At 38.7% G+C, this 27854-nt stretch overlaps 2 protein-coding genes across 2 annotated transcripts in view; one reads left to right on the forward strand and one right to left on the reverse strand.

The window, feature by feature from the left end:
- The window catches only part of PSMD1 (proteasome 26S subunit, non-ATPase 1), a 70285-nt gene that overhangs the window by 29845 nt on the left and 12586 nt on the right, over positions 1-27854 (forward strand). Inside the window, exons 17-18 of the mRNA XM_080933389.1 lie at positions 17271-17385; positions 20635-20751. Of these exons, the coding sequence (XP_080789515.1) occupies positions 17271-17385; positions 20635-20751 (232 nt within the window). The remainder of the gene's footprint in view (positions 1-17270; positions 17386-20634; positions 20752-27854) is intronic.
- On the reverse strand, positions 1210-11272 carry HTR2B (5-hydroxytryptamine receptor 2B; the record flags this gene model as incomplete). The annotated part of the gene is made up of 3 exons (XM_080933221.1): positions 1210-2099; positions 4083-4283; positions 10924-11272. 3 exons carry the CDS (start codon positions 11270-11272, stop codon positions 1210-1212), a joined length of 1440 nt encoding a protein of 479 aa, XP_080789347.1.

Genomic DNA, 27854 nt, shown 5'->3' on the forward strand with positions numbered 1-27854 from the left:
ATGGCCCCTGGGCAAGGATGACACGCAGATTCGTAAAGTGTTCATATTAAAAAGAAAGAAAGAAAGAAAGAATTGCACAAAATGTAGGTGCAAAGACTGAGGTGAGGTTAAACTAAGTATTTCTAAATTTAGTCAGCTGTTCAGTATAGGTTGGACTCATTTCTGCCCGTATCAGTGCAAGATGAAATAAAAAACAATAAATGAAAAATTTTGTTCCAGAAGTTCAACCATGTCATTGGGTACATACAGGCAGAGGTAACCTGGGTTTATGAGACCTCATACTGTCTAGGTCTCTGGGTTGAGGTTGCATAGTTCCCATTTCAGCATGTTGATTCATGGCTTTAAGGAACGTAACTCAGTTCAAGTTCCAAGAACAATCTCATTTGCTTTCTCCTCTGCTTCTTCTAGTGGACCTGCCTCTGCTCATCAAATGCCTGTAACAGTTGTGCCTGAAAGCTGTTACAGTGCCTGAATCTACTGCTGTCCTCCCCTTTCCTTCTGTCCACTTAGCTTCCTGACTGAGGAAAATTATATCACCATTAAAGTCATTCTTTACTTACAGACAAATATGATCAACAGGATTTTTGTTATTTGATTTGGTTTTAAGATTTTACATGGGTATTCAGTACGCAACAGGTTTTTCTGAGTTTTGCATTGTGGGTGTGTCTCACTGAATCTGGAGCTCACTGGATCAGCGAGATGAGCTGACCAGCAAGCTCAGGGATCCTCCTGTCTCTGCCTCCTCAGCAGCACTACATCCAACTCTTTATGTGGGTGCAGGGGACCACACCAGGTCCTCATTGTTGCATGGTGAGCATTCCCTAGCCTATGGTCCTGGTTGTAGTCTTTGCTTTTGCTTCTTGGTCCTGTGATTGTTGTTTGTGCCTTGTGCTTTTAAAAACAGAGAGAGAACTTTTTTTTTTTTTGTTTGTTTCACTTTATTTCTTTCTTAGCACAACTTTATACACAATTAAGAACTTAAATTTTTTGACATTTTTTTTTAAAAGACTGAAATTTATCAACTTATTTTATTCCATTTAAAAAGCGGAGTAGGGATTGCTTTTGTTTGAGGCCATACAAAACTACTTTACCCGAGCTTTGAGTTTGTTTAGATAAGTAAACTAGACAACCTCAGTGCTTCAGTGTTGCTCTTGGGAGAGGGGTTTTCACTCTGCCTTTTCCTTAGTCAGATGAGGACTGCCCGTCCCACTAGACATAGCTGACTTGCTCTTCTGCTTTGTCTGCGTCTCTGTCGGTGAGAAGTGTATCCAGGAGCACAATGGACGAGGACTGAAGGGTTGAACTTCGGAGCCTCATTGGGCTCTGGTACATGGCAGGGTTGATTCCGTTCCAAATTGTATGTTTTGTGAAAAATTTAGAGTCTTCTGCCATTGAATTTCCAAAATAGAGTGTACTGGAACACTTTCTAAGCGCTTTTACTGACTTTATGGCCCGGTAATTGCAGGTGATGTACCTGCCAAATGCTTCCCGAAATGTCTTATTGAAGAGTGTATAGATCAAAGGATTCACCCCGGAGGAAACATAGCCTACCCACACAAATATCTCCAGGAGCGTTTTAAGAGTACTCTGGTTGCAGGAATCACACAGAGCTAAAGTTATGTTTGTAATAAAAAAGGGGCACCACATAAGCAGAAAGAGGAAAAACACAATTCCAAGGACCTTTGAGGCTCTCTGTTCATTAGAAATGGTTTGGGCTGATTTTTTTCCAACTGAGGACATTCTTCGCATAAGCGTCTCATCGGTTGAGTTAGGTAGAATTGTATCCTTGTGAGATCCATCCAGCATCGCCACCTTTTCTGGTGATGAAAAGGATGAGTCTTCCCTTAGGAAAACTGTGGACACAGTCCACCGTGTTAGGTGTTGAGGCGGCCTGTTTTTGACCAAGTAAGCTTTCTTCTGTAAAGCGTGAATGGTGAGAAAGTAGGTGACTATCATGATGGTGAGAGGTGCAAAGAAAGCAGCCAGCGACCCAAAGAGCATGAAGCTGCCAAAGCGGTCCTTTGTCAGCTCACAGGTGATGTTGTGTGCATTAGTCACATCAGTCTCTATCCCTCTAATAGGGACTGGGATGGCAATGCCTAAGGAAGACCAAGAGAAGTTGTTTCATGACCTGTTCTTAGATTAGTTCTTTTGAGAATTTATCATAGTAACTTTATGCTAATGAGTGCTTTGTGATACCCGACCCCTTCATTCCTTCATCGCCTTCAGATCTGTTCGGGACTTATCAACAGACCTTTGACAATGGAATCTAACTGAGCAAACCTGCTATTTTCCATATTGGAAAAGAATTAGATAAGGTTAATATCCAGAGAAGTTAATTTACAGAGAATTTGGAGAATCTGTGTCTTAATTTTCAGACGGTATCTCTATCTATTATCTTTGAGTTTGTACAGTCTCACCTAAGACTTTCATTTTTGGCATTATGAGTGTGTTGTAATCCTAACTTTTTAGAGAAAACAAAATGCTCTTTCTTTAAAAGTTGCTGCTTAAGCCGGTGTGATGCTGCTCACCTTTCTTCTATCCCACAGCACAGTAAGTCTGTGCAGCCTGCCGCCTCAGATGTCTACTTAGCAGGACACAATGGCTGGGCCTTCTTGTCAGCACTTTCCCCTTTTTCCCCATGTAATCTTTTCTATTCTTTTTTTGTTTTGTTTTGTTTTTTCGAGACAGGGTTTCTCTGTGTAGCCCTAGCTACCCTGGAACTCACTCCGTCGACCAAGCTAGACTCAGACTCGGAGATTCACCTGCCTCTGCCTCCCAAGTGCTGGGATTAAAGATGTGTGCTGCTACCAGCTGGCTTTTGTCCATACATTCTTAGAGACTTGTACATTATAGATACCTAGTAAAAAATTGATATTTATAAAGTCATGTTATCCAGTCTCTATTTAGATAAGTTCTATCTGACAAACTGTCACCATATTCCTGCTCTTTATAGAAAGTCTGCTGAGCCTTGACCTACCTTGTTATTTATTCTGTTGTTGTTTCTCATTCTGGTCATCTACTGTTGGACATAAAAATCTTTGTATCCTGAACAGATCCTTGAGTCTTCTTCTTCCTATGCCAGGGTAGTAGCATGCCTTGATTTTACTCCCAGGCTTTTCAAAAATGTTTGGTCTCTCAGTGTTTGAGCAGTGTGAGGATAGTTTCAGTATCTTTCTTGCTTTATTGAGCATATTCTTATACTGAGAGAAGTGAGCAATAGTTTTTTTTCTCTCTCTCCTCTTTTAGTACTTTAGGACTCTTAATTATTTTTTTCTTCAAAGAAAATGTTCTTTCTACCAGGAAGTAGTAAATCCCCAGTCAGTTCATGTGTTACAAGTCTGTGAGCTTCTTTTTCTGGTACTAGCTCAAGAGAGCTTTGAGTGTTAATGATGACAACAGACTGGAAAAGTAGCTCACAGCCACTGGAACTCCAGTGCCCTCATCTGCCTTCATCAGACATGAGGCACACACAGGTACACATACATATGTGCAGGCAAAGCACCGTACACAGTATACATGCTAATCTTTTAAAGAAGAAAAAAAACAATGAGCTCAGAAACAGAGCAAATTAAAGGAAATTAATTTCTTCCTAGAAATCATTGGCTTAACATCTATTGACTGTTAAGACACTAAAATAGATATTTAACTGCCTTTAATCTGCACATAAGGAAACTCAAACTTACTGGGTGCATTTATGGTCTTTGGTACCTGCATATATTTTGGCAAGTTTGGCTTTTTCCTCCTCATTTTTTGCTGCTTTGCTTTGTGGGCTAGATTCCTCATGTTAGTTAGACTTTAACTATTTGTTGACAAATATCAACACCTTAGGGCTTAAACTTCCTGAATATCAAAATTAAAGTGGGATGGTGACTCAGTAAACACTGGTTTATTCTAAAGACATGGACTTACTGCTAACTTAGGTTTTACTGATGGCATGGGTCAGAAGATGCACAGTGAATACGATGTACAAGTACCTGGATATCAGTGGATTGCTTCGACCTCTGAGTTTTCCTAGGTACCAGACCACATGGAACTAGAGGCTAGACACTCTACCCATCCTTTGGGCATTCCCCACATACCTATTGAAATTAACCATACCACTGTAATCTTGACGAATGCAGTAGCCCGGGAGTTGCACTGACTGGCTTGAATTGGCTTTTTGATAGCTATATAGCGATCCAGGGAAATGGCACAGAGATGCATGATGGAGGCAGTTGAAAAGAGAACATCAAGGAATAACCAGGCAGGACACAGGGCCGGTGGGAGGGGCCATATTGCCTCTGAAAGAAAAAAAAATTTGCTTATAGAATGCTATCTTTTAGTTTAATCTTTTCTTAATCCAGTACATATTTTTAAACCTCTTAAAATGACCCCTGAGATGTCAAATGAGTCAATTAAGTCTTTGAATAAGTCTATGGAGGAGGGTGTTTATCAAAATTGAAATCTTAAACGAAAACATCCAATAGAATACTGTGTACCCTGATCATACTTAGAGAATGGGAAAGACATCACCCGGGGCACTGACGGAGAAAGCAGGCTCTTGGGTACTGTCCGATACTGCATCCAGGCAACGTATGAAAATGCAGTGAACCACATCCCTACATGATCTGTATGGAAATAAGTTTAGACCTTAGAGCTATGGTGAGACTATGTAGAAAAGACTATTTTAGACATTAAAAATACTCCAAATACCCCCACGTCTACTGATATGTGATACACTTAGAATGTCTCCTAGAAAGGGAGGGACATTTAGGAGCTGGGGAGGTTTGGTTGGTAAAGTGCTTCCATGCAAACATGAGTACCTGAGTTCAGACCCCAAACCACTTAAAAAGTCAGCTATGATGGTCTGCACTTGTCATCTCATGGCTGGAGCAACCTCCCAGGACCAGGGAGACAGAAACAAGAGTGCCTGCGGTCTGCTGGCCACCCCACCTAGTCAAATCACTGAGCTCTGGGCTCAGTAAAGAGACCCTTTCCTCAGAAATAAGATGTAAAGTGAGTGAGGAAGACACCTGACATCAACCTCTGACCTCCACACAGAAGCACACACAAGGAACTTATGAGAGTCCTGTAGATAGAGAAAAACCTACATGTTTGAAGTTTCTTAGCCAGAGCAACCAGTTTTCTGTCAGCAGTGGAAAGTGACCCTAGTCAGAACTGACAATGCATTTTCTAACCACCTAACATTAAAGGCAAACAGTGGAAAAAATAAAAAGAATCACTGATAGGAGAGTTTCACCATGGAAACTAAGGGGAAGCCAAACCCACATCCTGGGCTCTGGGAGGGAAATAGGAAAATTCTGAGCTGTAGGATGAAGTAATCCCCAGAGCCTCTGTAGTCCCCATAGTCCCAGCTACTGTGGAGACTGACATGGAAGGGCCACTTAACCCCACACCCAAATCTAACCTGGGCAACATATCAAGACCCTGCATCAAAAATGAAAAGCATGCAAGAGCATATGTGTTGCTAGAGATGGAACCCAGGGCCTGAAGTATACTAGGCAGGTTTTCTACTACTGATAATACAGCTTGAAATTCTGTTGTTGTTGTTGTTATTGTTGTTGTTGTTTAGGAGTTTGTTGGGTTGTTTTGCTTGAGATATCACCATAGATTCAAGCTGGCCTAAAATTTGTCCTCATCTGGCTTTGGTGTTTTAACATCAAGTGCACACAGTCTCTGTAGAACTTTTAAAATAAAATACTTTGCTACTAATTTAAATTTTCCTGTTTAGCTGTTCTTAATTGCGTATTCTACATTGAAAGTTATGGTCTGGAAAATTCTAGTCATAAATCCTGTAGCCGTGAGCAGGAAGCCACAGAGAAAACATATAAAAAGTACATGTCTTTGGTATTTGACTCTTTGACCCATGCTATTCCTCATTATAGGCTAAAAGGAAAGCTTTTCAGTACTGACTTAATTAGGCCTGGAAAGCCTTGTTAAGCTCATTTTCCAACAGTTTGTATATTTTTAAACACTAATTTTGAAGCAGAAGTGAGATTAAAATTAGTGGAAATCATTTTAATCAAAAATATTTTTAACTGTGATATAGAATTTTAAGAACAAGAATATATGAGATAAGAGATGGATAAGATCCTACCTTATCAAATACTAATGGATAGACTTTTATGAAAACAAGATAATGACACTAAAGTAATAGAAACCTTTTATTAAAAGCAAGAAAGAGAGCTAGAGAAATGGTTCTGTGGTTAAGAGCCCAGCTTCTCTTCCAGAGGAACTGAGTTTGATTTCCAGCAACCACATGGCAGCTCACAGCTGTCGTTTTCATCGTTCTGGGGACCTGATACCTTTTTCCAGCCCCTACAAGCATCAGGCACCCTCAGTGCATAGACATACATGTAGGCAAAATACGCACACATAACATAAGTTTTTTTTTTTTTTTTAAAAAAGTAGGGCTGGAGAGATGGCTCCGCGGTTAAGAACACTGACTGCTCTTCCAGAGGTCCTGAGTTCAATTCCTAGCAACCATTTGTGATGAGATCCAATGCCCTCTTCTGGTGTGTCTAAAGACAGTGACAGTGTACTCGTATACATAAAATAAATCAATAAATCTTTAAGAATAATAATAATAAATCTAAATGGCTGGCAGAGAGCAGGAAGGGAACTACAGGCACGGTGGCAGTTGTTTGACCCACACAGTAAGTGAAAGCCACCTTGGCAGCACCTCAATACTGGGTCTCCCAAACAAACGTCAGCAACGTAGAGAAGTAGGAAAGGGACTGGGAACATCATTTGTGGTGCAGCACCATGGAGCAAGCACACAGGACGCATCAGGCTTGGTTTATCATTAGTTATTTGTTGGAATGCAGTATGTTCTAGCTATTTTCAGCAGGACTTGGATTGGATATTAATAAAATTTATAGAAATAAAGTGAAACAGCAAAGATTTAAGCTTACAAAAATGTAAGACAAGTTAATCAGGTATATAGACTAATTAATAACTGCTTTTCTTGGACTTTCACATAAAATTTTTCTGAAGAAACAATTCCATCTACAGCGTACCTACCTACCTACCAGACCATCCTAACTCAAACCAAAGCCCAAGAGTAAGCAAGCTATACTCCAACCTACAAACCCCATTTTTAACTTTATTCCTTTACTGTCTTTGAACTAAAACTAGAGAACGTAATATTGGAATAATCGCATTTTTATGGGAACCCAAATAATTGTAGGTTAAATGTCATAGAGTAGTATTTCAGGAACAAAACAATACTGGGTTCTGCCTCATCACCCCCAAAATGCTATAGGCTTTCTTGTTAGTCCCATATGCCGAATGTGGGGTTGGTAGGATTAACACATGTGTTTGAGAAGCAGAGTAGGAGTCATGAAGGCTGAGCATCTGAATTCCAGACTCAGTCCTGGGTTCACACTGCTGCTCCGCATTCTGTCATCTCAGACAGGCTGGTTAACCTGTGGTACATCCCAACTGTCATCATGTTACTGGTTTGATAAGCTTGCTACTGTATAGGTTTGTAGGTTTGAAATACAGCAAAATAATCTGTGTGAAGGTATTTGAAACAGAGAAAGCACTCAGAAAATGACAGTTGTCATTGTTGTTACTATTTTCTACAGTAACTGGTCAACCAAATCATCAGTGAAGACACATGTTCAGAAACTAGCCAGATCACCCGTGTAGAACCAGTGTCTCTCTGTCCGAGTACAGCAGGAATGCAGTGCAGCTACTTAAACGTCAGCCTGCACTGGGGGAGGCAGAGAACAGTCAAGTGTCTCTTCTAAAGTTGAATCTTACTGCTGTTTGTTACTGCACTGAGGCATTAGTGACTTATGTGGGTTGTGATTGGGCTGTGCCCATGTTTTTGCTTGGAGGAAAAATATGTTATTTCTTAATTTCTTTTATTAATTGTAGAAATCTGATTTTTTTTTTTTTTTAAACCACAAGTCCTTTGCTTTGGTGAGATAGATTCACTACATTTGAGATATACTTGTCCTTTAGGTAGGTTTCTAGTTTATGAAAAAATAATTAGCATCAATCTATAAATCTGAGTCATAAAATATCTCCTTTATTTCAAGAACTTTAAAGGTTGTTTGGAAAGGCTTTCTAAAAGACAGGGTTCAGAGGTACACAGTTTAGAAAACTAGCTGTTGTGGGACAGCTCTAAATAGTTTTTTTTTTAAATTCTGATTTTGTATTTCAAACATGATAACATGGTTCAGAGCTCAGCCAGGCCCCTTTCCCCGCTGTGCTGTGGACTACCTCACCAGTGGCTGGTGGTTTGTTTATTTGTTTGTTGAGACTGGGTCATGTACAGCTCTCAGGATAGCATCCAGTTTGCAATCCTCCTGTTTCAGACTTTATTGCCCAAGTATTTCTAATGTAGGCATTTCTAGGATTTGTGTTAAAAGCCATTGTATTATATCATGAATTTTACAAACAAAAGATAAAACAGTGAAAATAAATAAGTGAAGCTATAAAGGTCACATTAAGTGTTTCAGAAGAAGAAATGACAGAAAGTGTCAAGAGTGTCACCGTCTTGGTAAAACAGAAACTCGGACAATGTGCAATCAACATTATACAAGTAAATGTTTGAATAAAATATTCCTCAGTTAAGACCCACTTTGTTACCCTTAACTTATTTTTAAGTTTGATTTTTTTTTTTTTTTGAGTACTTAACTGTTATAAAGGTTTTCAGTTACTTTCATTGAATTTCCTGGTAATAGCTAAAACTGTTTGTAATGATAATTAATCTTTATGATTATATATCTAAGAATACTTTTGCTTGTAAACTTTAGACGTTCTGAAGATTTCCCATGCAATTAGACAAAATCATGTGTCGCTACTTTTAAAAATTGCCCTAAGTTCATGCAAATGTGTTAGTTTAGAAGGTCGTAGTGTCTGTCATCTGGGAAAGGCTATACAAAGATCTCACTGTTTGAAGTTAGGTCCCCATGTACTGTACCCAACTTCCAATGTATGAACATTCATTTGATGCTTTCCAGGGTAGCATGCATCCACATGCACTGTCTCACAGAATTTGTCTTAAAATAATGAATTCATACTGTGGCATTGAAAATATTAGCTCGGGGTTGTTTCCCCTAGCCCCCAATCTAATAACTCTTTTGCACAACATAATTACCGGTAGCAAAAGTTTTATGTTATTTGTTTTTAAGTATTTGAAGAAAGAAATGCTGTTAAAATGGGTTATAATTTAAGATACAAGTATGCAAGTGGTATGTATATCTTATGTTAAAATATTTGTTTTTCTTTTTATTAAGAATATCTTAAGCAACAATTATTTTCTATATAAGCAGTTTTTCTCAGTTCATGGGGTGTCTATTATCTGGAACCTTGGGAAGTGTCTGTCAGCTAACTCGAACACTGTGAATTTTCCTCTGTTAAAATTCCTTAACCTAAGCCAATAATTTACATATCTAGCTCAGAATTTTGCATTAAGCAGATGTTTAGTGTTTAGGGACTGAGTTTTCAAGTTAAAGTTCACTTCTGTACAGTTCATTCAGTTCTTTATTCAATATTTTTAATCTTGTGTTAGCAAGGCATTTTAGCATTTTCTGCATGCCTAGCAAAGCATCAAAGAGTGGTTTTATGCTTTAAGCTATAGTTGGGCCATGGAGTGGAGAATTGGAATCTAAGTCCTGTGGGGTCTTTTCTGCTTCATCCTACATCATCCTTTCTTTGTGTCTTAGAGCTTCAGGTTGTTTTTAGAATGTCATCTCTTACTCTATGGCTAACATGTATCATTGGGCAAGTCAGAAGGTTACAAAATTACCAAAGGAAAAGGAAGGGAGAGAAAAAGAATACCACTGACTAGAGAATCCACTAAGGCAGTAGAAGCTTGTGTGTTGTTGCTTATCCCTGTTGTTGCTTTAAAGCTCTGTGAGTGTTGCTTTACAATAAAGTTTAAACTTACCGTCTTACTACATAAGAAGACACAGTGCTTCGTATCAGATATCTGGGTTGTTTCTTATAAAAATTATTGGCATGGCAGTTTTTCCTCGCTTTTAATTTAATAAGCTAGTAGGTTCTGGATTAGTGCACTTTACTTCTGTAACTTTCATCTTTATTCTCCACAGAGGAGTTCTTAGAAGCCTGGTCAACTATAATTACAAGTTATTTATTAGTGAGATACCAGTTTAAACCAAGCACTAACTCATGAAGTGCTCTTACAATGCTGACTTTGAAGCAGGAGCCATCATAGCTTCTCAACAGACTCATTTGTGTTTCCTCACACACTCTATACCTACTTTAATATTGTTGTCTTTTTTATTATAACAAAGATCTGAAAGTCAAACTATATTTTTATTATCACAGTAACTCAGGGTCTGTTCCACTTATTTTATTAACTTACAAGTTCGTTGGGAACACAGATGGTCAGATACCATAAAAATATAAACAAATGAAGCTTCTCTTGAGATATTTTGAGAAAGACCATTTCCTTTGTAACTAAACATCTTTTTTTAGCATGACTTATGTACAGATATCATGTCAAAGTTCAGAGTATTCAGGTTAGAAAGAGCTAGGATAGGAATTTTTTGAATAATGCCTAATTTTAACTGGGACTCACTGACTAAATGATTCTGTTATTAAAGTCCCACAGTTATCCTAGTTATAGATCACTTTGTTAAAGGGAAAGTATGAATAAATTTTGAAAAATATACTTTTTTACTTACTATAATTTTTAGGTAACAAATGCAGAATCTGCAGATATTGCTAACTTAATGATTTTATAAAATGGCAGAGGACGAGTAAACATGTTCCTAAGAAATTATGTCATTTCACATTTACTACAAATCATCGAAAGTGAAGGAATGTTCCCGTCTGTGTTTTTAATCCAGGTCCATCTTTTATTTCAAACAAAATAAAAGTCAGTGATTGTCCATGTCTTAGTGGTTGTACTCAGTGGCAGGAACTAGGGGAAGTACTTACCGAACATGATTGTCAAGAGGGCAATCGGCATCACAAACAATCCAACCAGCAAATCAGCTACCGCCAAAGACATTAGGAAGTAATTAGTAGCATACTGCAGCCTTTTCTCCAGTGAAACAGCCAGGATAACAAGGATGTTCCCACCAATGGTGGGTATGATCACCACGAGGATCAGGAGAGCCGCCCAGTGCACTGTATTCCCGTGCTCCTCGCCACTCTGCTTCATTTCCTCAGCTACCAACTCTGTCTTTAATCCAGAACGGTTAGTCAAGATCAAGTGATCACATGTTTTCTGTAAAATGTGCTCAGAAATTGTGCTTTGTCCAGACATTTTATAAGATGAAGCCATTTGCCTTTTCATGACTCAGTCTAGTTCCAGACAGTGGTCAGCACGGTCAGTTGTGAGCAGGTCATCTGCTTTTGCAAAGCATTGCACCCGCCAGGCACTCACAGCCAAGGTTGACTTCTTTCTTCTAAAAAGATTCAGGTTCTCCAAGATGGAACTCTGTACACATCTGACCACGTTTGCAGGTAAGACATCCACATTTTAGTCTTTTTAGAGGCTTAGATTTCAGAAGACTTGATGAAAGACACCAATAGATGTGGAAGAAAAAAATTAGTTTATAGTGGTTTTTTTTCATAATTCTAAGAGATGAATTTGAACTTAAGTATCAGAGTTTTCCCCTAGATACAGAGCAGTTATTTCCAGAAAGCAGTAAAAAGCACTAGAGCTAAGTACCCTCCTATTTTGATAGGATTGTAACAGTGTAGCCAGTGCCCACAGAGTTAATAATAGAGGCAGTGGCATGCTGTGAGCATCTGAGCCTTGGATACCTTTTCCCTTAACTTTAGAAAACATTCAGAATAATGACTCAAAGCTCTAAACAGTTGCAAGTAAAGGTTTCAGTAAGTACTAGCCCACCAAGTAAGAAGTAAGCCCACCTAAGGTCTGAGTAAAGAATTTATCAACTAAGAACCTGAATCAGCACTTGTAACCATTTTTCTGATGTGTGTTGATTTAATAGCTTCTTTGTAATTCATTTTATACTTTCTTCAGTTGGAGAGAAAGTAGTACAAAGTATCACTAGCCAAAGGTGCTTTTAGTAGTAATGGCTTCTTTCTGTAACATTTTAAATGTAATCACATCAGTCTACCAAATCTGAACCAGTTCTTTTCTTAAGTTTCCCTTACTTTTCCCAGTTCCCTGGAGAAGCACTTTAAGAGGAAGATTATGTTATTTGTCCATTACACTAACAAATCCCATATTAAATCTGCCTTCATATTTATAATTTTTAACCACTGAATAGATGCAAAGGGCTGTGGAAGCAGACAGAGCTCCATATGAATTTGCTAAATACTTACCGCTTGTCTACTTGTGGCTTTCCTTAGCATGCCGTCCTGTGTCTGTTCAGTTGGACTCCCACTCCTGACAGATCCTCCTCCCGTTGACTTGCTCTGAGCTTCAGCGGCTGGTACTTGTAAGCAGGGAAACAAATGTGCCGCTGTCTGCCTGCCAGAGAGGTTATTTCCTCTTTGATACTGTCATTATTACAATATGGCTGCATTCATTGTAATTCATAAAACCTCACTAATTGTGTTCCAACCAGTTAATAACCCTTATCCAGGTTATATTCTTATGTGCTCCCTTTGATATTTAGGGGATAAACTCTTACTTTAACATAAGATGATTTTATTTGGAATGGGGCCTAGGCTGTTTTTCCTTTTTGAGAAAAGAAGATAAAATCTAGAAATTTTGAAATGTGTATTTTATGGAGATTCTCCCCATTGGCCGTATAGCAGTTTGCACACTTGTAATTTCTAGCAGTGAGACAGTGTTCTCAGCTTTATGCCTTTGCTGTAGAGTGTGATTAATTTACTCACATCACGGCCTTATATAGAAAAGCACAGAGCGATCTGCATGCTGCTTGTATACATAGATTTTGGCAGAAACTTTGTCACTGTTCATTTTTAAGCAGCACCTAAATTTGGGAACTGGTTCATTAGCAACTTCTTTCCCTACAGATTTGTAGTTGGGAAAAGTGTATAATGTGTAGTAAAAATGTATTTCTGCCCTATTTCTGAAAAGTAATGTATGTCTTACCAGTTATGTTCTTGGAGTTTTCTTTAAACTATAGAACTGGCTTAACATTAAAGCTCCAGCAGGGCACTAGTGTCACACACTTTAGTCCCAGCACTTGGGACTAAAGGCAGAGACAGACATCTGAGTTCAAGGCCACCCTGGTCTACAGAGTCAGTCCTGAGACGGCCAGCACTCACTACACAGAAAACAAGACCAAAAAGAAAAAAAAAAGGCTCTAGTATTCTCAGTGAATACTAGAGAACCCTTTTAAAGCGTCTTCAGGTCTCTCAGAGTTTAATTGCTTCTTTATATAACTGATGGGATTTGTGTGTTTGTTATTAATCAGTTTCATACATATGCATAAGGCATTTCATGTTTCACATCCTCTTGCTTTCCCTTATCCTCCTCCCCCCTTCTCGTTCCTGCCAGCCCTCTTCCACTTCCGTGGGTTGAATCTCTGTATCCGTTTCCCAGCAGGTTGTTTCATTAGGTTATTTACAGACCATGGGCGCAGAAGCAGTAACTGTAACACAGAAGAAAATGGCTTTCCCTTCTCTATCAATCATTAGCTCAGAATAATCCTTACTTCTATTTCTTTTCCTTCTTCCTTTTGGGGTGCCATTCCTGTTTGATTTCTCATAATACCTTTTGTTGATTGCATCTCAGTACTGAAATTTATTCTTTTGTCCTCTGTATTTCCTAAAATTCTTCTTAAATTATTGTTACCATTTTATTTGGGTGTTGCATGTGTGATATGGGAGGGATGTGCATGGCACAGCACACGTGTGGAGGTCAGAGGACAGTTCGCATGTGTGTCCCAAGGGTCAAACTCAGGAAGTCAGGCTTGGCAACAGTCAGGCTGGCCCCTGTTTCCTATACCTGAAGTATATTCTGGAAGTTTCATAATATTTGGATTCAATTTCTCTGTTAAAAATCCATCTTTCAATTTCTCATTGGATGCTTTTCTATTGTTTTAGATATGGTTCTATATTTAAATTCTCCTTTGTAGTGCACATACAGTGTTTTGTTTAATCTTTATTTTTATAAGTTTATGGGTTTTTTTTAACCTTTAGAACATAAAATTTCCATCCTGTATAAGGTAATGTAAGTATTCATCTAAAATGAGTTCAGAATCAAAGGAATTTGACCTGTTGAGCCAGAGTAAAAACATAAATCCTTAGGATATTTAAGATTAGTTGTGAACTCAGTGATGGTTTGATCATGCTGTATCTTACAGTTTTTAAAGCGGTGAGACTGGAAGGGTGTGACTTCAAGTGACTGTGTGCATCATTCCCCCACTGAGTTTGTTGTTGCCTGGGAATAAAACTGAGAGGCATTGTTAAGGAGCATTGTTTTCTTAGCAGTGTGTAAATGGCAGAGTTGACGTCTAGAGGGCAGTAAGATTTTGCCCCATGAGATGTCTGTGCCCACTGAAGTATGACATACCCCATTTGTGACCACGATTACTTCAGGTTGTCTTTAGAACGTGGATGAGGTAAGATGCTATAATCCTCAAAGAGGATTTGTCTATTTCCTATTGAGAGCTAAGACTGGTGGCTTACATAAGGTCTGATTGATTTCAAGATGTTAATTGACAGTCGTGTTGAGATCTCTTGATTCTTTGTAAATTGCAAAATGCTTATACAATTATTTAAAGATTAATTTAATTATTTTATATATTGAGTACACTGTCACTGTCTTCAGACATGCCAGAAGAGGACATTGGGCCCCATTACAGGTGGTTGTGAGCCACTATATTGTTGCTAGGAATTGAACTCAGGACCTCTTAACCACTGAGCCATCTCTTCAGCCCATGGTTATACAATTTTATTATGATTTCAGTTACTGTTACTTTAAATCATTACATACACATACATTTGAGCAAAAATTACTGTGTAAAAGGTTTGCTTTCAATGTGTTTTTGCATTGCAGTCACTGTTTAGATGCCCCTTGGTCCATCTAGAGCTGTCAGTGGAAACACTGACAAACCTACAAAAACCTTATGGCTTTATTGTGCTCCTCAAAAGAGATTAAATGCCTAAGCTAGTTTATTATAAGCTGTCTTCCATTGTCCAAACACTCGTGGTTTCTAAAGAATGTGTCAGAGCTGGAATGTTATTAGACTAAAACTGACATGGTTTTTTTTTTTTTAATAAGGCTTTTGCATTTCCAGCTCTCACTACTAATTTCTGCTTAACTCCAGTCAGATAGTAAGCCCTGTAACAGCTTCCCAGAGTTTGTGTTCCAGGCATAATTGTTTTTTCTAAGTCTTATAAAATAACAATGCCATTTGAGAAACAGAACACTTAAGTCCAAGTCTGTTCTCATTGGGGTGAGTTTCTGCTAAAGGTGATGCAAGGGCCAGCAAGGTTAAGGTGCAGTTTGTTTTCCCTACAGTAGCCCACCCTGGGTGCAACCAAATGACAAGATGCAAAATTTTGAGGGACACTAGTTCCCTAAAAATGTTTCTGAGAAAATTGGAAATGAGAATCTTAAATATAGCGAGCTACCTAGCAAACCCAGCTTGTTTGATAACTGTTTTGAAAGAACCTTTGACTACTACACTGTCTTTTAAAACAGAGATCCAACTACAGCAAGTTAGCACACAACTTCCTGATTCTGATCCAAAGCCAGTTTCTGGTTTTACATCTAGATTTCAATGATGTCAGCATACTGACACATCAACTCTCTAGCATGCACAAAAGGGAACAAAATATTTAATGGGTAAAATAATCAAGGCCCAGTACGATTCAGAGCTTGTCTCCCTGGTGATAAATAACCACCCTAGAATTGGAACCCAGGTCTTTCTGATTCTAAGCCTATATTCTATCTCAGTGAACTAAACACAAATAAATAAAATAAAGGTAAGTTGACAGATACTAGTGAGAGGTAATCAGGGTCTAAAACAAAGCCATGAAAGCAGAAATAAGAGGTAAGGATTTCCTTCATTTACTGACAGATGAACTGTGAAATCTGAAGTAATGGAGAGAATACAGTCATGTAGATGAATGATCACCATAGAGAAATGGCGGAAAGGAGGGAGTCCTCATTCTGTATGTCAACTCAGGTGTCAGTGATGTGTTTGGTTAAGGACATCCAGCTAGTCTTTAGATTCTATTCCAGATTGTGCTTAGATTGTAGGGGTACAAGGACCCTCCAAGAGCCAGTATTCCTGTGCATTGTGCTAATAAGCCTCTGATTTGGCACTTACCTAGCGATAATTAAACTTGTAATTCTACCAGAGAAATATCATAAGATTTATACCTTCAAATATTTTTTATGATGACCCTGCAAGAACTTTTTCTGCCTAGTACATGTATTACTAGTTTTTTGTGAAGGGGAAACACTATATTCTGAAAGCCTCTTGATCTATTAATATGTTGCAATATAGTAGTTGTAGAAAATACTCAGTAAAGAAATAGAAACCAGAATGTTGTAAGAAAGAAGTTTGTATGTACAATTTATGGTTAGTTGGTGTCAGTGATTTGTGTGCTTGCCTTTGCTAAGTTCTTGCTCTGTGGAAGGTTTGTACAAATAGTAACATTGGCAAGATGACTGTCAGCTGTAAACGAAGAACTTTTCTTTTTATGAAGAACTTTTTATTATAATATAATCTGGGTTTTGTTACTTATTTCGGTGTGTAATCCTCATGCCCACTTCATCATGTAGCTCTGGCTAGCCTCAAACTTCACATTTAGACCAGGTTGGCCTCAAACTCACAGGTATCCTGTGTCCAGTATGCTGGAATTAAAATATTCATCTTTTGTGTTGCCCTGAAAACATCTAAAAGACTCTGTAAACACTTTGATTTCTGTAATAAAATGCATAGTGCCCAGAGAGTAGGAAAGTGCATCCAGAAGAATGTGCTCCATGGGACTGATGAGTGCCACTTTGTGGGCACTGGGAAATAAATGACCAGCATGCAGCAAACCTGCTCGAAAAGTTCCTGTTACAGTCCTCTTTCTCTGCGTGTTTTCTAAATGTAGAAAATATATTTCTACTATCAGTACAGTTCTGTAGGAGATCACCAATTTGTGTCTCTCAGTGGCTTTGACTTCCTGTATCTCTTTCACTAGTGCTTGGGGTTACAGGTCTATGCTAATGCACCTCTCGGTGGGAGATTTTTAGTTCTACAACTAACTTACTTGTTAAATATTATGTTGTTTCCTATATCTCAGAAATAGCAATAAAAACTTATTTAAAATTCTTATATTTTGGTTTATAACATGTTACCCATAACACTCCCTTTTTCTTTATTTCCTATCAGGACGCCCGAACAGTGTCCAAGTGTGGTTTCTTTGTTGTCAGAGAGTTATAACCCTCACGTGCGCTATGGAGCTGCAATGGCCCTGGGAATCTGCTGTGCTGGTACAGGAAACAAGGTACAGCCCAACTAGGAAGGTCACTTCTTTCCTGACACCAGACCCTTCTGTTGGAGAAAAGTGTGTGAAACAACTGTGAAAATATAGCTGCAGTGTGATCCCTAAGAGTGAGCTTGGTGCTCAGGGCTTAACAGTACTCCCCTGCCTTCCGTGCTGCAGTGTCGGAGGTCGCCTAAGAGCAAACTGACACACATGGATTACCGTTGTGAACTGCTCTGTCGTTACGTGGTTATTCTCACTGTTTAATTAGTTATAGACAGGAAGATTGCATCTAAAGCCACCCAAAATCAACTCTTTTTTTATTATTTTAAATTATATGTATGTGTGTATGCTGTTCGTGGATATGTTTGCCAGTGGAAGCTAGAGGTGTCACATCTCTCAGAAGTTATAGTTACAGATGGTTCTGTACATGCTCTTAACAACTGAGCTCTCTAGCCCTTAAAAATGTTACTGCAGTGTGTGTGTGTGTGCGCGCGCGCGCGCGCGCGCGCATACATACACAACTCAGGTTATCGGGCAACAAATGCTCTAACCTACTGGGCCTAGATGTAGCATATAGTCTTGCTTCACAGCATTGATACGATCACCATACTTTGCCTTGAATAGCACATATGCATACATCTTGAGCACCTTGGATGGACCTTTTTTTTTTTTTTTTTAAGATTTATTTGTTTAGTTTTTATGAGTGCACTGTAGCTGTCTTCAGACATACCAGAAGAGAGCGTCAGATCGAATTACAGATGGTTGTGAGCCACCATGTGGTTGCTGGGAATTGAACTCAGGACCTCTGGAAGAGCAGTCGGTGCCCTTAACCACTGAGCCATCTCTCTAGCCTGGATGGACCTTTTTTTAACTCAATGAATATATGTGTTTTTGTGCTAGAAAGAGGACATTGTTCCCCTTCTAGAGTCTTTATATTTTATTATACAGAAAGGGATCAAACAACTTTTTAAAATAGTTTTTGTGTTTTGCCTGCATGTATGCCTGTGTACCACCCACGTGCAGTGCTTGCAGAAGCCAGAAAAGGGCATTGGGTTTCTTGGAGCTGTAGTTACAGTTCAATTGTTAACTGTGTGGAGGTGCTGGAATTGAACCCCATGCACTTAACCACCAAACCATCTTTCCTTATATTAATTCTGGAAACTTTCTTATGTTAATTCTGAAAACTTAAATTTGCTTGACTTTTTTCTCTAGTAAATATTAGATACAACACCCTCCCACCTCACCTAGCACCGCCACCGCCACCAGCCAGAACATCCAACACACATCATTGATACTCACATTGCAAACACAAACATATCATTTAATGGAAAAAGAGGCTCTGAGTTTCCTTCAGGCCAGCAAGATAGCTCAACTGGTCAAGGTACTTGTCCCAAAGCAGGCAGCCTGAGTTCAGCCTCTCTGACTGCATGGTAGAAACAGGACTAGTCTCCACAGGCTGTGCTCCATGTGCACACTGTGGCAGTCATGTGCACACATGCACACATCCCCATACATTAATAAATTAATCTTTTTAAAAATTTCAGAGATACTTCATTCTCTCCTGGTATTTTATCCCCAGTTTGGTCTGGCCTGCTTTCCCAGTCTCTCCTTCCCTCCCCCATTTTCTAGACAGAATTCTGCCATATTGATCATATTGATCAGGCTGCCCTCGAACTCAGAATCTTCCCACCTCAGCTTCTCAAATGCTGCAATTATAGGATTATATCACCACAACCAGCTTCCTGTTCTTTTTTTTTATAAGCCCTTACTCCTCCCTCACATGTTTTTATAACTATTCAACTTAATCTCTATATCCCAGCTGCTAGAACATAAGATTCCTGTGAACAAAATGTCCCCTGCTAGAGCACTTGACCTTTTAGAACAGAATTTCTTAGGTAAACATCCGTGAAGCTAGCCATGGTAGCCCATGGGAGGTAGAGACAGGTCATGAATTCAAACCCAAATTCCAGGCCACCAAGAGCTGCACAGTGAGACCCTGTCTCCAAAGCAAACAAAAAACAAACAAAAAAAAAAAAAAAAAAGGGAGTAACATGTATCAGAGGCAGAAAAGATGGCTCCATGGTTATGAACACATACTAACTACTCTTGGAGTGAACCGTACGTAATTTGGTTCCCAGCACCCACACCAAGTAGCTCACAGTCACCTTTTTTTTTTTTTTCTGTTATTTTTTTTTTTTTTTTTTTTTCGAGGTAGGTTTTTTTCTGTGTTAACAGTCCCGGCTGTCTTGTAACTTGCTCTGTTACTAGCTGACCTCAGAGACCTGCCTGCCTCTGCCTCTAAGTGCTAGGATTAAAGGCAGGTGCCACCTCCAGTACAGCAATACAACCATCTTTAAACTCCATCTCTGGGAGATCCCACACCTTCTTCTGGCCTAGAGTATCTGAATTCATGTGCACATACCCACCCCCATCTTTACATGACTCACAAGCATCTATAATGGGATCCGACGCCCTCTTCTGATGTGTCTGAAGACAGCTACAGTGTACTCATACATAAAGTAAATAAATATTTTTTTAAAAGAATTTCCTTTGTTACAGTTGGGAGGGGATGCATGCGTGCCACAGTGTGTATGTCCAGGTCAGAGGACAGCTTGTGGGAGTACATCTTCTCTATGTGTGGGTCCTGGGAACCAAACTCAGGTGTCAGTCTTAGTAGCAGACTCATATTTGCTGAGCTATTTCACCAACTGCCTCTTTTTCTAGCATACATTCGTTCTGTAAACAAAGGAGGAATAGGGCTGGATATTTTGCTAAGTATTTTTCCTCTTAGGCTTTTAATTTACATTTATGTCAGCTCTCCTAAGTTAAATACAAATTGTATCTTTCTCTTTCCATATTATTCTAAACTTAATATGATATCTAGGGGCAGATGTTCTTTGAAGCAAAGCATCTGACAAGTTAATACAATGAAGGATTTTTATTACTCATACTAAATAAGTCTGCTTTATTTCTAAGTAATTTGTATGGCCTGTATCTGTACATAGCTGAAAGAGTTTAAGAACTGTACCTGGGCAGTGGTGCCCATGCCTTTAATACCAACATTTAGTAAGCAGAGGCCAGCCTGCTCTGCAGAGCAAGTTCCAGGACAGCCTAGGAATCACAGAGAAACCCTGTCTTGAGAAAAAAAAAAAAAAAGTAAGCATTGCCCTCATCTAAATAAAATACACCTTTGACAGTGAGTGATCTGGAAGTGCAGCCATCTCAGCTTCAGCTAAAGTTTTGTCTTCTTGTTTGTTATGCTTTCAGGAAGCAATTAATTTACTAGAGCCAATGACCAACGACCCTGTGAACTACGTGAGGCAAGGGGCTCTGATAGCTTCAGCTCTCATCATGATCCAACAGACTGAAATCACATGTCCAAAGGTGAGCCAAGAAGCTCGAGGCAAGAGCTGGGTTTGGGTTTTTCTATCATAATTTACCTTAGTGACTAAAAACTTTGAGGGTAGCTGACTGGGATTATTGCAATTATAGCATTTTCCTTGGTGTGTGCTTTATAAATTTAAGGTTGCTTTGTTAACTGAAGTATACAACATACTTTAGAAATTATAACTCAAAAGCCAGATATAGCGTTCATGTTCAGTCCCAGCACTCAGGAAACAGAAGCAGACAGATCTCTGTGAGTTCAAGGCCAGCCTGGTCCACAGATCAAGTTTTTATAATTTTTGATGCTTTGTTTTTGCCTGTGTGCTTTTAAATTGATGCAAAAGGACTGATTTGCTACTTTGTTAGAGAAAATTGAAACAGTCCTACTTTTCTGCCTTCTGAGGCAATGAAACCTATGGTCGCTTTATGTGTACATCCAACCTAGTCTTTTAAAAACTGCATCTACATTCTTACTTTGTGGGCAATCCTGGACAGGGTGTCAGTGGCTCAGGAAGTTCTGTTAATGACTAATTCCTATCAGTTTCAGATGTTAAATTCCATACACAGTGACCTCTGATCATGAGTCCTCTAAGTGGTCCCTCCGAATCCTCTCTCTGGATCCATATACTGAGGGAGAGAGATGGCTCAGCTTTCCTCAAAGAGGTCGCCTTCATATGTCTTTCACACCTCCTGAACTAACTGTAACAGAGTTTGAGGCCCTTTTTTAAAACTTTCCTCATGACATTGTCTTAACCTCATTGTCTTATACAGACATCTTGTGCTGAGAACAAAAAGTATGTGTGGGGTTTTTGTTGGTGGTTTTTGTATTTTTGGCTTTTTTTTTTTTTTTTTTTTTTTGCATTCTGAGATTACCGTGCTTGATGTGTTCAGTTGAAGTGTGAACTACCTGTAATATACAAGTTGTATCCATGGTCATCTCAGGAGGCTCTCAAGTTCCAACACTGCCTTGGTGACAGGAGGTTTCAAGGCAGGCATGGACAACTTAGTAAAGACCCATCTCAGTATTAAAATGAATGAGGCTAGGAGGTGTGGTTCTTTGGTTGTATGCCTGGGTTTAATCTTCAGGACTGGAAAAAAGAAAGAAAAATATTTAACCTGTGCCCTTATTATTGTACTTAGATTTTTAGAGTATTTAGCAGCCTTGAATTAGTTATGCTTATATCTGAGAAGCATTTAAAAACAAAATATTGCTAGCAGGAAAAAAAAAAAGTAAATGCCTGTAAATGTATATAATCTTAGTACCTAAGAGACTAAGGCAGGAGGGTCACAAATTCAAGGCTAGTCTGAACTACATAGTAAGACTTCGTTTAAAAAAAAAAAAAAAAAAAAAAAAACAAAAGATAGAAGGAAAGGATAAGGCCATTGGCTTCTCTTCTGCCTCAGCAACAGATGCAGAGGACATTTCATTTGAGCAGTGGAGATTCTGGAAAGAGCGCAGTCACCTCACTGTGCATTGGTTTCTGCCTCAGACAGCTTCATCTGTCCTCACCTTCTGAACAGTCTCTGTCATTTTGTCTCATTGGCCAGAGCTTCTCTCTCAAAATCACTTTCAGGGTTTCTTAAAGCTGTATTATTGCATGTACAGTATGACTTCTCATCCTGTTTTCCCCAAGAATTGCTTAATATACTATGTCTTCTAGAACATAAACATCTTTGCAAACACAGACCACATTTTTTTCGTGCTTTTAAATTTAGCAGCTATCATATGAATAGCTTTTATTTCTGCTTTTGATGTTGCGCCGAGCCTTTGGAAGTTACCCAGCTGAGCAGTGTCATTAAAGAATGAACCTCCTCAAATAGCCATATAAATATTTATCCACTTGGACCTCACATACGGCTTTCGGCTTTCACGTTGCTTCTATTGTCAACTAGACAAACGTTTTAGCCATCCTCATATCCTGGCTATAGAATTCCAGTGATTAAACCAGGGGCTGGGGAGATAGCTCATCAGGGAGAGCATTGGCTGCAAAATAATGGAGACCTGAGTTTGGACCCCAACACCAGTGTGAAAGTGATATGACCACAAATGCACTTGTAACTCCAACACTGTGAGGGACAAACACAGGAGGATCTCTGGGGATTACAGTTGCCAGCCTAGACCCAGGTTCAGAGAGATCCTGTCTGAAAGGAACAAGGCAGAGAGTGATAGGGTGAGGCTGTGCACTCTCCTCAGGCCTCCATGCATGTGTGGGCATACCACATGTATATATATCATACATGCAATATATATATATATATATATATATATATATATATACCATACACACACGGTAAAGTACTTAATTAAAATCAAACTGCTATGGTGGTGCCTGCTTTTAATCCCAGGAGTTTCAGGCCAGCCTACATCTAAGTCTAAGGCTGTCCTGGGTTACTGAGACCCTATATAAACAAAAAAAGAAAGAAACATTTTCAGAGCTGAGCATGGTGGCATACTTCTTTTAACCTTTGCACCTAGGAAGGAGAAGTAGACACATCTGAGTTTGAGGCCAGTCTGGTCCACAGAACAAGTTCTAGGAGAGCTGGGGTTACACAAATAAACCCTATCTCAAAAGTCCAACAAAAAGAAGTAATTTCAGTGTTTTTTATTAGTCATAACCTCAAACTAACAGTGGCAGAATCCTTTTGAGGTAGAATTGCCTAAACTATAGTCTGGTTTTTGTTTTGTTTTTTATTTACTCTTAAGAAATGTCACATTTAGAAAGAAAAGGTACAACAATTTAAATAATTTTTTTTAATAATTGCAAGTTATGATCTTGAATAGAGTCTTAACTGCACAAATAAAGTACTCTCCTATCTTCAAGTTGTTATCAGAATAACGAATACTAATTAGGAATGTTGAAGTAGCACTGGTAAGATGGCTCTGTGGGGAAAGATGTCTGTCAGCAGCTGGGTCATCGGAGTTCCCACACAGTGGGGGAGTGCGACTCCTGCAAGTTGTCCTGTGATTCCACATGTACATTGTACCATTCATGCGCCCACAAACATACATATGCATAAAACAAATACTGTGTGATAAAAGTACATTTTAAAAGTAAAATAAAAGTATTTAAATTGAAATGTACATATAGCTGGTAGCTCTACAATTAATATAAGTTGGCTGTAAAAATGGAAATGTTTACATGCTGACTACAAAAGCAAAACTATGCCTGATAATGTCTATTTTTAAAGAGAGCAAAATGAATCATCAGAGTTCTACATTTTCAAGTTAGTACTTGAAATTAGTGGAAACGGCTCAAAAGCAAGTGTCAAGGCATTAAAAATTATTTCCTGGGGCTGGAGAGAGGTAGCTAAGAGCACTGGTTGCTCTTTCAGAGGACCCAGGTTCAATTCCTAGCACCCACATGGCAGCTCACACCCACTCCAGTCCTAGAGGGTCCAACACCCTCTTCAAGCTTTCTTAAGCACCAGGCTCCCACATGATTCAGAGATTTATACATAAAAATAATTTTTAAACAATTACATTTCTTCCTCAAAGGAGTGCAAAAGAAAATGAGCATGGATATTTTGTAAGATTCATAATGAAAATCAGAATGTTTGTGTAGTATTGTGCCCTAACATTTATCCTGCACATGTGCCCTTCGGTTAAGTAATGCCAGTATGTTTTTGCCTTGTTTCCATTAGTTTCTCACTTGTCTCTACTCATAAACATAAACTCCAGATCATAGACACATTCTGAATTAGTAATACACAGTTTAGAAAGTCATGTCATAACTTTTTAATGGGTTCTTGGAGCTGTTTTCTCTCAGAAACCTGACTCTTCTCTTCATGAATCGTCTATATTTGTCTTGTTAAACAAAATCCACCACAAGAAGTTTATTTGAACATTTACATAGTAAATACAGTATATAAACATCAGATGAAAAATTACACTATAAGTTCTTAGGGCTAGAGAGGTGGTGGTTTTCCCATGAAAAGCCCTTGCTGCTCTAGTAGAGGATCCACATTTGATTCGAGCAACCATCAGACAACTAGCTCACCAGCCCTGCCACTCCATCTCCAGCATATCCAGAAACACAAAATAAACAGTAAAGCCCATTAGAACTGATAATAATGAAATCTAGTGCTATTCTTTGCCTTTGTCATTTAGCATATAATCTCCTCTAACCTCTGACAAGTACTTGTTTTAGTAGTGGGACCATGTTTAACCACACTTGTTAAACTTTTTAGTTCTAAAATAAAATCAGAGGTTGGCTAGATTAGGCTTTTATTGGTTATTGTGATTCATCAGAGATGAATCCAAAGAACTGTAATCTTTTCCCTTGATCATATACCATTCATAACAGTAACAAAATTACTCTTGTGAAATAGCAACAAAATAATTTTATGGTTGGAGTCACCACAGCATGAAGAACAGTACTAAAGTGTTTCAACATTAGGAAGGTAGAGAGTCATTGCTATAGCCTTCAAAGCCTACTCCTTAGTGACATTTTTTAACCAGCTAGGACTCACCTCCTTAGGGTTCCACAGCCACCCAAAGCATCACCACATGTGACCAAACATGAGCAGTGGAGTCATTTCAGGCTTAAACCATCAGTGAGATCACAAAATTATCAGGGAGAGTAGAGTGAAAGATAAATAAGGAATGTTTGTTTGTTTGTTTGGTTGGTTGGTTGGTTGGTTGGTTGGTTTTGGATATGTGGACTCTGAAGTAGTAGCAAGTCATTTGGAAAGCAAAATAGTGTATGGGGCAAAGTCAACTGAACAGAGTTCTATAAAGCAATTAACTCAGTAACCCTTTACAGTTACAAAATCCAGGGAGGCTTGAAAATTTACAGGTTTTTAAGGAGCTAACTGACTAAAGTCTGACCTAGTGATGAGTCACCAAACTATGAATATCCATGTGTTTGCCCTTCAGAATTACTAATTTGATAATGGAATATTGTTTTATACCCCAGCATAAATACAAAATGTGTATAATATGTTGGCTTTTAAAAATACATGCATGGGTATTTTGCTTATATGTGTGTATATACCACACAGGTGCCTGATACCTGTAGAGGCCAGGAAAGGGTCAGATGCTGACAGTTGTGACAGTTACAGACAGTTGTGAGCTGTGCTGTGGGCGCTGGGAGTCAAACCTAGGACCTCTGGAATAGCTGCCGTTGCTCTTCACCCTAGGCTATCCCTCCAGCCCTCCTGTTAGTTTTTAAAATCTGAAAGATTTCATGGAAGGACTTACAGTTGTGTAGTTGATGTTCTAAACACAGATGTAATGTCAAAGATGAAATTAAAACTTCCAAACTGGCTCCTGATATGCAGAGCTACTTCTGTAGTCAGGATGAAATGGGAATGCGGGAAGGAGTGTGCTCTGCAGAAGTAACTCCAGAGAAATTTATTCCTTCCTGAGCTTTTTCTAAGAGTATAAGGTGTAAAGGGCAGAACATGATAAACTTTTTAAATGCATGATTTTAGAAAGAGTGGATTTTAGAAGCTAATGCATGTAGATCACAGAATAGCCTAAATTTTAATTGCCTTTTAATATAAAATAAGTTAATATTTTATATTAAATATTAATCTACGAGTCCTACCTGTTTTGAGGCTTATATTAACAACCTTTTGGTTTTACTATTCCTTGAGACAGGCTGCTTGCTCCCTAGTTCACTGTCTGCTCTAAAACAATGACTCTTTACGAAAGTTATAAGAATGCACATTAAGAAACTTAGAAAAATAAAAGTGAAAAAAATTTCTTTTAAAAATCCATCTTTCAATTTCTCATTGGGTGCTTTTCTATTGTTTTAGATATGGTTCTATATTTAAATTCTCCTTTGTAGTGCACATATAGTGTTTTGTTTAATCTTTATTTTTATAAGTTTATGGGATTTTTTTTAACCTTTAGAATAATTTCCATCCTGTATAAGGTAATGTAAGTATTCATCTAAAATGAGTTCAGAATCAAAGGAATTTGACCTGTTGAGCCAGAGTAAAAACATAAACCCTTAGGATATTTAAGATTAGTTGTGAACTCAGTGATGGTTTGATCATGCTGTATCTTATAGTTTTTAAAGCGGTGAGACTGGAAGGGTGTGACTTCGAGTGACTGTGTGCATCATTCCCCCACTGAGTTTGTTGTTGCCTGGGAATAAAACTGAGAGGCATTGTTAAGGAGCATTGTTTTCTTAGCAGTGTGTAAATGGCAGAGTCGACGTCTAGAGGGCAGTAAGATTTTGCCCCATGAGATGTCTGTGCCCACTGAAGTATGGCATACCCCATTTGTGACCACGATTACTTCAGGTTGTCTTTAGAACGTGGATGAGGTAAATGCTATAATCCTCAAAGAAAGGGGGGGGGGCTAAAGCTCAGATAAGCTAGTAAGTGGCCAGATATGGTGATACATACCTATAGTCCCAGCTACTGAGGATGCTTCAGCAAAAGGACTGTTTTGGGTTCAAGAGTTTGGGACCTGGGCCACCTTACAAAAAGAAGGCCCATCAAAAATGAAAAGGGCCATAGGACAGACAAACAGACAGACTAGTAATTTACCCAAATATCTTCTAAGAGCAGAGATAGTCATGCCCAAGCTGTCTGATTCTGTTACTCTGTCGTAGTAACACTGTACCCTTCAGAAAGAGAAGAGATTCTGAAAGAATGTGTGCTAAACTCATTATATTAGGAAACTCAAATCTGATGTTTTCTGCTTTTGGCAGATTTGGGGAGCTCCATGATCATGTGCTTCTTGACCAAGCAGACTTCTTCCTGAGTGCCTACCATTTGAAAGCACTGTCGGGAAAACAAGGAAGTGTAAGCCATGGAAGAAGCATAAGATAGGGCCTATCTCCACCCAACAGTTAAAGAAACCACCTTATTCATTATGATGAATACTTTAGAAGCATTTTATGTGAAAATAATATATCATAATTTCAGGAAAACTCTAAAGCATACAAAATTACTAATAATCTCACCCTGGATCATCATTAATTCTGAGCAAGTCTTCAGAAACTGATGTGCATTCAGAATGCACATGTTTAATGTTTGTGAATACAGTCAAACAGGTGGGTGAAGGGTAGTTTACTTACAGTAGAACTGAAGGGCTGTGCCTGTTAGGAAATGTTCTCAGTTGACAGTAAGCAGCATAGCTTTACTGT

This window comes from Micromys minutus, assembly GCF_963924665.1.
Source record: "Micromys minutus genome assembly, chromosome: 19".
NCBI lineage: Eukaryota > Metazoa > Chordata > Mammalia > Rodentia > Muridae > Micromys > Micromys minutus.